This window comes from Oncorhynchus clarkii, chromosome 22 (genome assembly GCF_045791955.1).
Source record: "Oncorhynchus clarkii lewisi isolate Uvic-CL-2024 chromosome 22, UVic_Ocla_1.0, whole genome shotgun sequence".
Lineage (NCBI taxonomy): Eukaryota > Metazoa > Chordata > Actinopteri > Salmoniformes > Salmonidae > Oncorhynchus > Oncorhynchus clarkii.
Window position 1 is genome coordinate 36,740,000 of NC_092168.1, and position 13,471 is coordinate 36,753,470.

Consider the following 13,471-nt stretch of genomic DNA (forward strand, 5'->3'; position numbering starts at 1 on the left):
GTATTGATTTTAAGAAAAACATTGGTGTTTATGATTAGGTACACGTTGGAGCAACGACAGTCCTTTTTCGCGAATGCGCACTGCATCGATTATATGAAACGCACGACACGCTAGATAAACTAGTAATATCATCAACCATGTGTAGTTATAACTAGTGATTATGATTTAAGTTTAATGCTAGCTAACAACTTACCTTGGCTTCTTACTGCATTCACGTAACAGCCGGACTCCTTGTGAGGCAGGTGGTTAGAGCGTTGGACTAGTTAACCGTAAGGTTGCAAGATTGACAAAGGGGATTTCGGCAAAGCCATTTTCTTGCCTGCCAACCCACCCTTCTAATTTCCTTAATTTTGTGGCTAGAGTCAAATACTTTCTGTGGCACACACTACTGATCAACATGAGCTACCAAAATGATTCTGAAGTGTGCCAGGCCTTACAGTCCCAAGATAGAAGGCAAGAAAATGGCCTTGCCGAAATCCTCCCCACCCCCTTATAATTTCCTTAATTTTGTCACTATAATCAAATAATTTTTGTGGCAAACATCAGTCAAATACTTTATATAGAACAAACTTCACGCCAGGATAGGCAACCTAAATTAATAATTAACGTATGTGTGTTACATTAAACATAGAGGGAGTAAAATGTAGGCAAGCAATAAACATTTCACAACTACTTGTCGAATAAGACATGGGAGAGATGACGAATTTTGGCAAAGTGATTTATTTATAGACTAATACACTATAACCAAATGGCCAAACCGAAAACTGGAGACATTACTAGTGCCTCCCCCGCGATCAAATCGCCATAAAAAAAATAAAAATAATGAAACGCAGCCTAACGGGATCATTGACAGCTGCCTTGAAGGACACAAATAAAAAATGCCTTCTGCTACGAAGATCCGTGAAATGTAGGCTAAACTGACAACAGAGTGCACAAGCAACAGAGTCCATCAAGCAAGTCGCAGTAATGAGAATTGAGTGTGTGCGCGTTCACGCGAAAGGGGGGATAATTCTGACGGGGAGATTTTCGGCACAACACCGGTTCTCTACTTCGTCTCGGGCCAACAACACCCGTACCAATATATCCTCCAAACACTGGCTTCTCGGGCATTATCACTTAACCAGAGAGACTCAAAAAAAACATACATATTACAACTCTATTGTGACAACAGCATAGAAGACAATTGATAATAAAAGAATGACACATATCTAAACTCTCACCACACTTCACGAAAATAAACCTAAGTATGCAGTTTGGCAAGCACAGCAATGATTTGGGGCTCACCTTTCTTTACACGTCCACGAACAAATCAGAGAGGAAGTAAACAAAACTCACGTGAGCGACTTTTTCCCAATAATACCGTAATGTTAAACTAGGGGGCCATTCCGACTCAATAAAGGCTGAAAATCCCGTTCACATCTATTGAGGAAGGGACCAACATGGATGACAACGGGTTTAAGTTTCAAAATTGTGACCACTTCCGTTCAGGCATGCGCAGTGCAGCTTGAATTGTTGCAGCGACATGGGTTGTTATTGTTTCTCTGGGCAACTGATATTGAAGTTAGATACATTTGTTGCCATTGTGTAATCGAATATTGGACATCGCGCGCGGATTAAGTCACGGCTGAACGAACGCTACGTTGCATGAAATGCGATGGGTGCTGCATCGAGCACCGAGGGCGAAAGGGAACCACTTATTTTTCCTCCTAACCCCGAGACGAGCATTCAGCCAGTTTACAGCCGAGTCTACGGGAGAAGATGGCTGGTTCTGACTCTATTTTCTTTGCTGGCGTTCATGCAAGGGATGGTATGGAACACTTGGGGCCCAATTCAGAACTCTGCCATTCACGCGTATGATTTCGCCAAATCTGACATCGCCGTGCTGGTTCTGTGGGGACCAGTTGGGTTCACTCCTTGGCTGCTATTTATGTGGCTGATGGACAAGAAAGGTGAGTTGTTTTAATGTTCGAGGTGGCAGTACGTCTTTACAAATGTATGTCACCATTGCCAAATTATATTTCCCCAGGGTTGTGTCATTGCATGCTGCAGCGACTTGGGAATTGTTGACGTATACATCATGGGGAAAAAAGGAGAAGGTATTGATAACTAGATATCATGGGTCATAATTGATTGACGTTTTTTTTATCCAATCAACCATAAGAATGGGAAACAAACATTTCCCTCAACGTATACACAACATCTGTTGAAATAACTGGCCTAGTTTAATTTTGGTGGGCCTATGTTGAGATAAGAATAGTTGAGATATACATCCAGTCCAAAGACTACCTTAAATTATTAAACTATGAGAAAGGGTCTGAACAACAGGTAAACAATCAAAATAATTCCCTGTATTTACATCTGTCATCCCAATGAAAAATCACATGAATTTCACATGATCACATGTGAAGTGTTTCAAAAACATGTTTTCATGTAATGTTATGTGAAGTTAATGTGATGACAACAGTAAAGCAACATGTGATAACATGAAACTGCACAAGATCACATGTGAAGTGTTTCAGAAACACGTTTTCATGTCATGTTATGTGAAGTTAATGTGATGACAACAGTAAAGCAACATGTGATAACATGAAACTGCACAAGATCACATGTGAAGTGTTCCACATGTGAAATCATGTGGGGGTTTTTTTCTGTAAGGGATCATGTAGGTTGGCCTCACCGATTGTCTGACACACAGAAAGAACATAATGCTTCTGTCTTTTCAGTAAGTTCAAGTCTTTTGTTGTAGTCATTATGATCTAGCCATCACAAAATAACATGTTCCTATACGAAATGGTGACTGACAGGCTGCCTTGTGGAATTTGTGCTGCCGGCCACTTATGTGTTGTTTTGTGAAATTGTGAAATCTCTTTCATTGAGTTCTCAAACAACAGTCAAGTATTGTTTACTGACAGTTAAAGTAACACTCAGAAGTGCTGCCTACCAGTCATGCCTGCTAATCACCAAACCAGTTCCTCCACATCACCTGTTTAAAACAGTTACCCATCTAACACTATCAGCTGACAAAAACAGTTACCATCTAACACCTGGACCACACTATCAGCTGACAAAAACAGTTACCATCTAACACCTGGACCACACTTTCAGCTGACAAAAACAGTTACCCATCTAACACCCGGACCACACTATCAGCTGACAAAAACAGTTACCATCTAACACCTGGACCACACTATCAGCTGACAAAAACAGTTACCCATCTAACACCTGGACCACACTATCAGCTGACAAAAACAGTTACCATCTAACACCTGGATCACACTATCAGCTGTTTAAAACAGTTACCATCTAACACCTGGACCACACTATCAGCTGACAAAAACAGTTACCCATCTAACACCCGGACCACACTATCAGCTGTTTAAAACAGTTACCATCTAACACCTGGATCACACTATCAGCTGTTTAAAACAGTTACCATCTAACACCTGGACCACACTATCAGCTGACAAAAACAGTTACCCATCTAACACCTGGACCACACTATCAGCTGTTTAAAACAGTTACCATCTAACACCTGGACCACACTATCAGCTGACAAAAACAGTTATCCATCTAACACCTGGACCACACTATCAGCTGACAAAAACAGTTACCATCTAACACCTGGACCACACTATCAGCTGTTTAAAACAGTTACCATCTAACACCTGGACCACACTATCAGCTGACAAAAACAGTTACCCATCTAACACCTGGACCACACTATCAGCTGTTTAAAACAGTTACCATCTAACACCTGGACCACACTATCAGCTGACAAAAACAGTTACCCATCTAACACCTGGACCACACTATCAGCTGTTTAAAACAGTTACCATCTAACACCTGGACCACACTATCAGCTGACAAAAACAGTTACCATCTAACACCTGGACCACACTATCAGCTGACAAAAACAGTTATCCATCTAACACCTGGACCACACTATCAGCTGTTTAAAACAGTTACCATCTAACACCTGGACCACACTATCAGCTGACAAAAACATTTTATTTGACTCCTTGGAAACATACAAAAGCAAATAACATATACAGCATATGAAAACAAAGGGCACCTGTCATAAGTTGGTGGTTAGTTAGTCATCTAGGGACATCTCATGACAGTCTGTTTTAAAACAAAAAGATGAAGTGGCTATTGGGTGTTACATAGTAAAAGGCCATAACAGTGTCATATCGTTCATTGTGTTTCGTAACTTTACTCATTCGGGCAAATACTAACTTCCTCTTCAATCAAGTTTTCACTTAGACTTGCATTGTTGTCAATAGGAGTTTAGGATTCACAACCTCTAAGTCAATAAAACCCCTTGAAATGTAACTCTTTAAAAGCATGTGTTAATCTGTAGCATGATTTGGTCTGTGGCCCATGTGTAGCAGTGAGGTACACTGCTCCACATCCCGAATGGCACCCTATTCTCTATATAGTCCACTGCTTTTGACAAGAGTCTGTGGGGTTTAAGGATAGACTGCAGGCGTAGTAACAGCTAAGCCTCATCTCTAAGGTGAAATATGCTTGCTGCTGTGATTTTTCTTACCACCATTTAAAAAATGCTGATGATCTCTTCTCCTCTGTGGCATCTGAAAGGTGACATACAGAATCCATCATATATGACCCATCTGTGGAATAGGCTCCTGTAATATGCTTAAGTAGAGTGGAGGGCACACATGCTGAGGGTGGCAGAATGTGTCAGAGAAAGGAGATCACTTGTTGGGAGTTTGCGTTACAAAGTTGTGTGCTGCGTTGCATCTGATTTTAGTTTTTTTTAGTTTTTAAGTCAACATGTTTAAATCCATAAAATCCTGCCAGACATTGATTTTCAGAGACCCCTCAGGGATGTACATACAGGCATGTACATGTTGGCGTGTTTCTCTGCAAAAACAGTAGCTATGCAGTAACCTACAAAGGATGGTGTGCCTGACTCTCAAATTAAGGAGATGATTTCCTAATCAAGTTATAATCCGGCATGACAAGTCACACTTCTTCTATTTCTACCTATTACACTCAGTTGGAAGTTTCAGTTTCTGGTTTGTTTTGCTGCTAGGGGATTCCTCACAAAACTCTAACCAAATAAGACCGATTTTGGGAGATTTTTACTAAATGTACTGATTAGGACGGACCTTTTGGAGTAGCGATTGTTGACATATATTTGTAAACCTAAAGCATAATTGAGAAATAATTAACTCATGTTGGAATATTTGTGATATTTTGACCTTCCCCAGGCCTCTCATATGACGTTTTACCGCTTGCTCTGTAATATGAGTAGTATTTTGATTTCAATAATCAAAATCTAAAACAATAAACTAGCAGAGAACTTTAATATGCCCGTAGAGTATATTAGGTTCAACTATTATATAGAAAAATCAAAATGTTTATATTTAAGCAAAAAGGCGATATATTAAGCAGACTCATATTAAGCATCTCCAATCCAAAATTAAATCTAGAATCGGCTTCCTATTTCGCAACAAAGCATCCTTCACTCATGCTGCCTAACATACTCTCTTTAAAACGGACTATCCTACCGATCCTTGACTTCGGCAATGTCATTTACAAAATAGCCTCCAACACTCTACTCAGCAAATTGGATGCAGTCTATCACCGTGCCATCTGTTTCCTCACCAAAGCCCCATATACTACTCGCCACTGTGACCTGTATGCTCTCGTTGGCTGGCCCTCGCTTCATATTTGTCACCAAACCCACTGGCTCCAGGTCATCTATAAGTCTTTGCTAGGTAAAGCCCCGCCTTATCGCAGCTCACTGGTCACCATAGCATCACCCACCTGTAGCATGCGCTCCAGCAGTTATATCTCACTGGTCACCCCCAAAGCCAATTCCTCCTTGGGCCGCCTTTCCTTCCAGTTCTCTGCTGCCAATGACTCTGGAACGAATTGCAAAAATCACTGAAGCTGGAGACTCATATCTCCCTTTAACTTGACGCATCAGCTATCTGAGCAGCTTACAGATCATTGCACCTGTACATAGCCCATCCAATCTACCTCGTCTCCATATTGTTAGTTATTTTATTTCTATTTGTTTCTCCTTTGCACCACAGTATCCCTACTTGCACATTCATCTTCTGCACATCTATCACTCCAGTGTTTATTTGCTAAATTGTAATTATTTTGCCACTGCGGCCTATTTATTGCCTTACCTCCCTAATCTTACTTCATTTGCACACACTGTATATAGACTTTTCTATTGTGTTATTGACTGTATGTTTGTTTATTCCATGTGTAACTCTGTGTTGTTGTTTTTGTCGCACTGCTTTGCTTTATCTTGGCCAGGTCGCAGTTGTAAATGAGAACTTGTTCTCAACTGGCCTACCTGTTTAAATACAGGTGAAATAAAAAATATGGACAATATACCATGGCTAAGGGCTGATGCAACGTGAGTGCCTGGATACAGCCCTTAGCCGTGGTATATTGGTCATATACCCCAAACCCCCGAGGTGCCTTATTGCTATTATAAACTGGTTACCAATGTAATTAGAGCAGTAAAAAGAAATTTTTTGTCATACCAGTGATATACTGTCTGATATACCACGTCTGTCAGCCAATCAGCATTCAGGGCTCGAACCACCCAGTTTAGTGTCAATATTCATAAATGTATCTAAGGAATGTGTTTTTGAAATCAAAATATTACTTATATTACAAAGCTTTTTAGCACCTTTTACATTTTTTAAAATGTATTATTCATATTTTTGTTTGACCTTTATTTAACTAGGCAAGTTAGTTAAGAACAAATTCTTATTTACAATGATGGCCTACACCGGCCAAACCCGGACGACGCTGGGCCAATTGTGCGCTGCCGTATGGGACTCCCAATCACGGCCGGTTGTGATACAGCCTGGAATCGAACCAGGGTGTCGGTAGTGACTCCTCAAGCACTGAGATGCAGTGCCTTAGACCGCTGCCCCACTGGAGCAAAATATAAGATATTATAGAGTCTTAAAGGAGGTAATTCTCAAATATATGTAAACTATCCTACATCTAAAGGACCTTTCTATAGATAACATTTCTTGAAAATCCCCCAAATCATGGTCTTTCTCTCTAGTTTCATGAGGAGCCACCCTGCTATAATATGTAGGCCAACCAGATGAAAGGCAGCTCTAGCGACTGCATGGTAGAGATTAGAATGAAAGATATTTTGTACACAAAGAATTTACATACCAGCATCTGCCGTTGTTTAGTTGTGCCCTCTTTAGTACAGAGAGATAGGCCAATCTGACAGACGGGAACCCGCATAAACATTCAGAGACACCGATGTTTCTCTACATTTCATATCAGATTAAAGTCATATTTTAGTTTGTAATACTAGTAATTTGTCACCAATAATTGTGTACTTTCTCAACTAGTGATCCGTCTCACTCATCACTACCAAGAGGAAATGAGAGCACAGGGAACAGAAGTTCCCTTAAATTATGGTGATGTGGTGGAAACTGAAAATGTAGACTTAAGTCAGGAACAGATTTGGGATGTTGTGGTTTGGAGGGAGTTGGCTGGGGACTCGTGATTCATATTTTGGATAATGTATAGAATGAGGTCTCAACAATTATACAAAATATATGACCTTTGGAACAGAATTTCAGAATACAAAATAACCTCCACTTTTTCTCTCTGTACTCCCCACCTCTCCCCATTTCACCTCTCCCCTTTCCCCTCTCCACCTCTCCCCTCCTATGCTGCAGGTCTGCGGGCGTCTCTTTTACTGTCAGTCTTCTTCATGGTGATGGGGGCAGCGCTGCGTAGTGTCCCTGTGCCAGACCTACAACTAAGGCGATGGTAACACCCCCTCTCACCCAGAGCTTTACTGTATACTCTCTTTATAAAACGGCTTGTTTGGAAGCTAGCAATACTTTCCCATACAAAATCATGCCCCATATAGGGCTGTGGTGCTCATTACATTTTGTCTGCCGGTTATTGTCATCTGAAAGACATTGTATAGTAACTCTACCTGTGTTTCTGTCTGAAAGTTGGTTATGTCGCCTTTCATATTTTTGTAATGAACATATGAATTATGCTGAGACAAAAAATAATAATCTTCTCACCATAATTGACCGTTAATTAACATAAACATGTTTAGCATTTCCAGGCCAATAAATCAATTTAATGTACACCGTCACAATAAATACATTTCATGTACACCGTCACAATAAATACATTTCATGTACACCGTCACAATAAATACATTTCATGTACACCGTCACAATAAATACATTTCATGTACACCGTCACAATAAATACATTTCATGTACACCGTCTCAATAAATACATTTCATGTACACCGTCACAATAAATACATTTCATGTACACCGTCACAATAAATACATTTCATGTACACCGTCACAATAAATACATTTCATGTACACCGTCACAATAAATACATTTTATGTACACCGTCACAATAAATACATTTTATGTACACCGTCACAATAAATACATTTTATGTACACCGTCACAATAAATACATTTCATGTACACCGTCACAATAAATACATTTCATGTACACCGTCACAATAAATACATTTCATGTACACCGTCACAATACATCCATTTCATGTACACCGTCACAATAAATCCATGATTTATTTTAGGCAGTTTCTAAAGAAACATTATGATATAAAGAAAAATGGATTTCAGATAAGCAATATATACGTTGGCCTACTTTATGGTATCTGGCTATGTGCCATGCCATAGGCTCTAGGCTTGCTTTAGCATACAATGCCATTATATTATAAACTGGGTGGTTTGAATACTGATGGCTGAAAGCCGTGGTATATTTAGTCGTTTTTTATTTGGATCCCAATTAGCTAACACCGTAACTCTTGCTAATCTTTCTGGGGTCCAACACCAATTAACAAGACATTACAAACAACCACAAATCAAGACTTCACAAACATTCAACAAGTAGACAATACAGACAATTTAAAATACCTGACAGGAAATACATTTAACATTCAGTTGATGCTTCATATTTCCTGTCCAGTCATAGGGTCACATTAGATGTTCTTTTATTATTTCCTTGAAGGTGGATTTACTTTTTGCCTGAGAAATATGGATAGGTAAAGAGTTCCATTCAGCTATGGCTCTATATAAAACTGTAGATTTAAGGCTATTTGTTCTTGGCTTGGGTTGTTTTAGCTGCCCTGAATTTGCCTGTCTGGTTTGGTGGTTATGCATGTTGCTAGTATGTACTAACTGACCAGAAAAATACTGTTTTTAAAATGTTTATTTTAAATAAAACATTCCTAAAGAAAATCAGAAGACTGGATAGTAATTTGTTTTTAACGTGAAGCCATGAGAGATTCTAATGCATTTGGATAATATTCATACGGATAGAGCAATGAAGAGATAATCTACCAGCCCTGTTCTGAGCCATTTGGAGATGTTTTATATCTTTCTTTGCTGCAGATGACCATATAACTGGACAGTACTGTAAGTGTGATAGGACCAGGGATTGACCATATAACTGGACAGTACTCTAAGTGTGATAGGACCAGGGATTGACCATATAACTGGACAGTACTCTAAGTGTGATAGGACCAGGGATTGACCATATAACTGGACGGTACTCTAAGTGTGATAGGACCAGGGATTGACCATATAACCAGACAGTACTGTAAGTGTGATAGGACCAGGGATTGACCATATAACTGGACAGTACTGTAAGTGTGATAGGACCAGGGATTGACCATATAACTGGACAGTACTGTAAGTGTGATAGGACCAGGGATTGAATCACCTGATTCAGTGTGCTAGATGTTAGATCCTTTGAACATTTTCTTGTAACAGCTTCCCTTACCCATCTTAATAACAATATTATATATGTGTTCTGACCATGATAAAGCTGCGTCCAACATGACGCCTAGTAGTTTATTTTTATTTTTCACTTGCTCTACATGCGTTCTATTCATCTACAAATTCAATTGGGGATCATCAGCAAGAATATATCTTAAACCAAATACAATACATTTAGTTTTAGAAAATGTTCAACGCCAATTTGTTCACATCAGCGCACGCAAACACCATTCTTAGTTCACTGCTCAGTACATCTGTTGGCTCGTTACATTCTGATACTGCGCTATACATTGCAGAATCATCAGCGTAAATGACCACTCTTGCTTTGTTCATTACTGAAGGTAAATCATTAGTAAAGAGAGTCGAGATGTGGGCCTAGGCAACTTCCTTGAGAGGCAACTTCCTTGAGGAACACTACAGTGTATATCTTTACTGTTTGAAAAGCTACCATTAAAGAACACTTTTTGCCTTCTGCATAGATAGCTTTCCATCCAGGATAGAGCTGCAGACTTAAAACCATAACATTTGAGTTGACCTAGTAACAGTTCATGATCCATTACATCAAAAGCAGACTGAAATCCAGCAACACTGCACCACCTAACTTCCTGTCATCCTCTTTAACCAATCATCTGTCATTTGTGCTAAGGCCGTACTCGTAGAATGCTCTTCTTTGTATGCATTCTGGAAACCCATTATCAGACCATTTACATGAGAAATAAACCTTCATTTGTACAGATATAATTTACTTAACACAGGCAGCAAGTTTATAGGATGACTTAGGACCAATGAATGCAGATTTCTTTTATCCTTAGGTAGTGGAATAACCTTTGACTCCTTCCAGACTTCTGGGCACACCCCATACATCAAGCACTTAGTAAAATATGAGAGATTGGGGTAGATATTTGGTTAGCTGTGCCTCTAAACAAGTTGGCGTCAAGATTATCTGGACCAGGTGACGTCATCCGAAAGAGACAACAGCGTCCTTTCTACCTCTTCCCTTTCTACTGGATGAAATTCAAACATGCAATGCCTCTCCTTCATGATACAATCTTTTAGAAGGGTATAATGGAATCATAGCATTCCTCAACTTGTCCACTTTGCCTGTAAAATATTCATTAAAGTAGTTTGCGATGTCATGTCATTTTGTCATAAATATACCCTCTGATTCAACAACAGAGGCAGACATGTTGGAATTCCTACCCATAATAGTGTTTTTCCCTGTTTTTCCCCCATCACCCTTCACTTCATCAATTTTGCGGATAGAATCCCTTCTTTCCTTTGTTTAGCTTGGTCACTAGATTTCTTCATTTACAATAACTTTGCTTATCAAACAGAGTGGCAGATTTATCTGCTACTTTTTTGGCATCATAACGTTGAATCATTAAATTTCTCAGCTCATCATCAATCCATGGGGCACTGTTTGACCTCAGTGCATTTCCTCAAAGGGCATGCTTATCAGCTATACTTATAAATAATTTCATGAACAAACTTAGTGACATTTCAGGATCATTCTTACTATTGATAGGTTTGGATTTCTGAACTTTAAATGTTATTAATCATTAGTTGTAATAGAGACCTAAGGGGTGCCATAGTCGAGGGACTACACCAGAGGTTAATGGTTAAGTTTGGAATGTACTGAGTGTAGGGGAAGTAATCACATGTGGCAGGCATTGATAAGGGGAGAGAGCCATGGATTAGTGATGAAGGGGGTCGAGGTCAGGTCAGGTTAAGGGAGAAAGAAACGTTTTTATGGCCCGTAATCACTTAGTTTCCTGCCTAGCAATAAAGATACAATGTTTGTTCAGATGTGTAGGAGGAGACTCAGCCTATGAGAAAGGGTTAAATATCAGTGCTTGTGTGAGTATGTCTTTGTCTAATGCAGTTGTATTGATCCTCTGGGAGAATAAGCTTGGTTTGAGCTTTCATATGGTCCGTAGAGTTTTTACTCTGAGAATTAGAACCTAACAACATCGTACATAGAACCTTTCAACATCGTACATAGAACCTTTCAACATCGTACATAGAACCTTTCAACATCATACATAGAACCTTTCAACATCGTACATAGAACATGTTGTTCAGATGTGTAGGAGGAGACTACTATTGATCCTCTGGGAGAATAAGCTTGGTTTGAGCTTTCATATGGTCCGTAGAGTTTTTACTCTGAGAATTAGAACCACTACACACGTCTAACCATTGCACATTCTTAATCTCATCCACAAATGAGTCCTGATTTGAACTCTCTGTAGGACCTTCGGTAGATTACCTTAGGGCCAGCCTTTGGTATTTTAGTGTTCCTAGTGAGTGAGTCCTGATTGAACTCTCTGTAGGACCTTCGGTAGATTACCTTAGGGCCAGCCTTTGGTATTTTAGTGTTCCTAGTGAGTGAGTCCTGATTTGAACTCTCTGTAGGACCTTCGGTAGATTACCTTAGGGCCAGCCTTTGGTATTTTAGTGTTCCTAGTGAGTGAGTCCTGATTGAACCCTCTGTAGGACCTTCGGTAGATTACCTTAGGGCCAGCCTTTGGTATTTTAGTGTTCCTAGTGAGTGAGTCCTGATTGAACCCTCTGTAGGACCTTCAGTAGATTACCTTAGGGCCAGCCTTTGGTATTTTAGTGTTCCTAGTGAGTGAGTCCTGATTGAACCCTCTGTAGGACCTTCGGTAGATTACCTTAGGGCCAGCCTTTGGTATTTTAGTGTTCCTAGTGAGTGAGTCCTGATTGAACTCTCTGTAGGACCTTCGGTAGATTACCTTAGGGCCAGCCTTTGGTATTTTAGTGTTCCTAGTGAGTGAGTCCTGATTGAACCCTCTGTAGGACCTTCGGTAGATTACCTTAGGGCCAGCCTTTGGTATTTTAGTGTTCCTAGTGAGTGAGTCCTGATTGAACACTCTGTAGGACCTTCGGTAGATTACCTTAGGGCCAGCCTTTGGTATTTTAGTGTTCCTAGTGAGTGAGTCCTGATTGAACACTCTGTAGGACCTTCGGTAGATTACCTTAGGGCCAGCCTTTGGTATTTTAGTGTTCCTAGTGAGTGAGTCCTGATTGAACCCTCTGTAGGACCTTCGGTAGGTTACCTTAGGGCCAGCCTTTGGTATTTTAGTGTTCCTAGTGAGTGAGTCCTGATTGAACCCTCTGTAGGACCTTCGGTAGATTACCTTAGGGCCAGCCTTTGGTATTTTAGTGTTCCTAGTGAGTGAGTCCTGATTGAACCCTCTGTAGGACCTTCGGTAGATTACCTTAGGGCCAGCCTTTGGTATTTTAGTGTTCCTAGTGAGTGAGTCCTGATTGAACCCTCTGTAGGACCTTCGGTAGATTACCTTAGGGCCAGCCTTTGGTATTTTAGTGTTCCTAGAGAGTGCAACCAAGTGTATCAGACTGTATACCACGCAAATGACAAAACATATGACAAAACATTTATTTTTACTGCTCTAATCAAGTTGGAAACCAGTTTATAATAACAACAACTACTTGTTGAATCCCTCAGGGGATTGTGGTACATTGCTGTATGCAAGCACTCCGTGTTGCGTCGTACTGTTGTTTTTACCCCCCCGGGCCTTATTGCTTAATTATGATTTTATAAAATAGAAAGGATATTTTTCCCATTCCGGAGCGAGTGTGCATATGAAGTGGCTATGTTGAGTGTAAAAGTGATAATTTG

The 13,471-nt window shown here is 40.0% G+C and overlaps 2 protein-coding genes across 6 annotated transcripts in view; one reads left to right on the forward strand and one right to left on the reverse strand.

Annotated features, from left to right (window-relative positions):
• The window catches only part of LOC139380838 (HSPB1-associated protein 1 homolog), a 39,661-nt gene extending 32,410 nt beyond the window's left edge, over window positions 1-7,251 (reverse strand). For 2 of the 5 annotated variants that reach the window (XM_071123935.1, XM_071123931.1), the window contains exon 1: window positions 1,285-1,411. Coding sequence is in view for 1 of the 5 variants with exons in the window: in XM_071123930.1 (XP_070980031.1) it covers window positions 7,183-7,188 (6 nt within the window). In the remaining 4 variants the exon portion in view is untranslated. Of the gene's footprint in view, window positions 1-193; window positions 1,422-7,182 lie in introns of those variants that run through there. The other 3 variants (XM_071123933.1, XM_071123932.1, XM_071123930.1) reach the window with 3 other exon arrangements.
• The window catches only part of LOC139380839 (solute carrier family 49 member 4 homolog), a 72,995-nt gene continuing 61,018 nt past the window's right edge, over window positions 1,495-13,471 (forward strand). Inside the window, exons 1-2 of the mRNA XM_071123936.1 lie at window positions 1,495-1,949; window positions 7,701-7,794. Of these exons, the coding sequence (XP_070980037.1) occupies window positions 1,655-1,949; window positions 7,701-7,794 (389 nt within the window). The 5' untranslated portion in view covers window positions 1,495-1,654. The remainder of the gene's footprint in view (window positions 1,950-7,700; window positions 7,795-13,471) is intronic.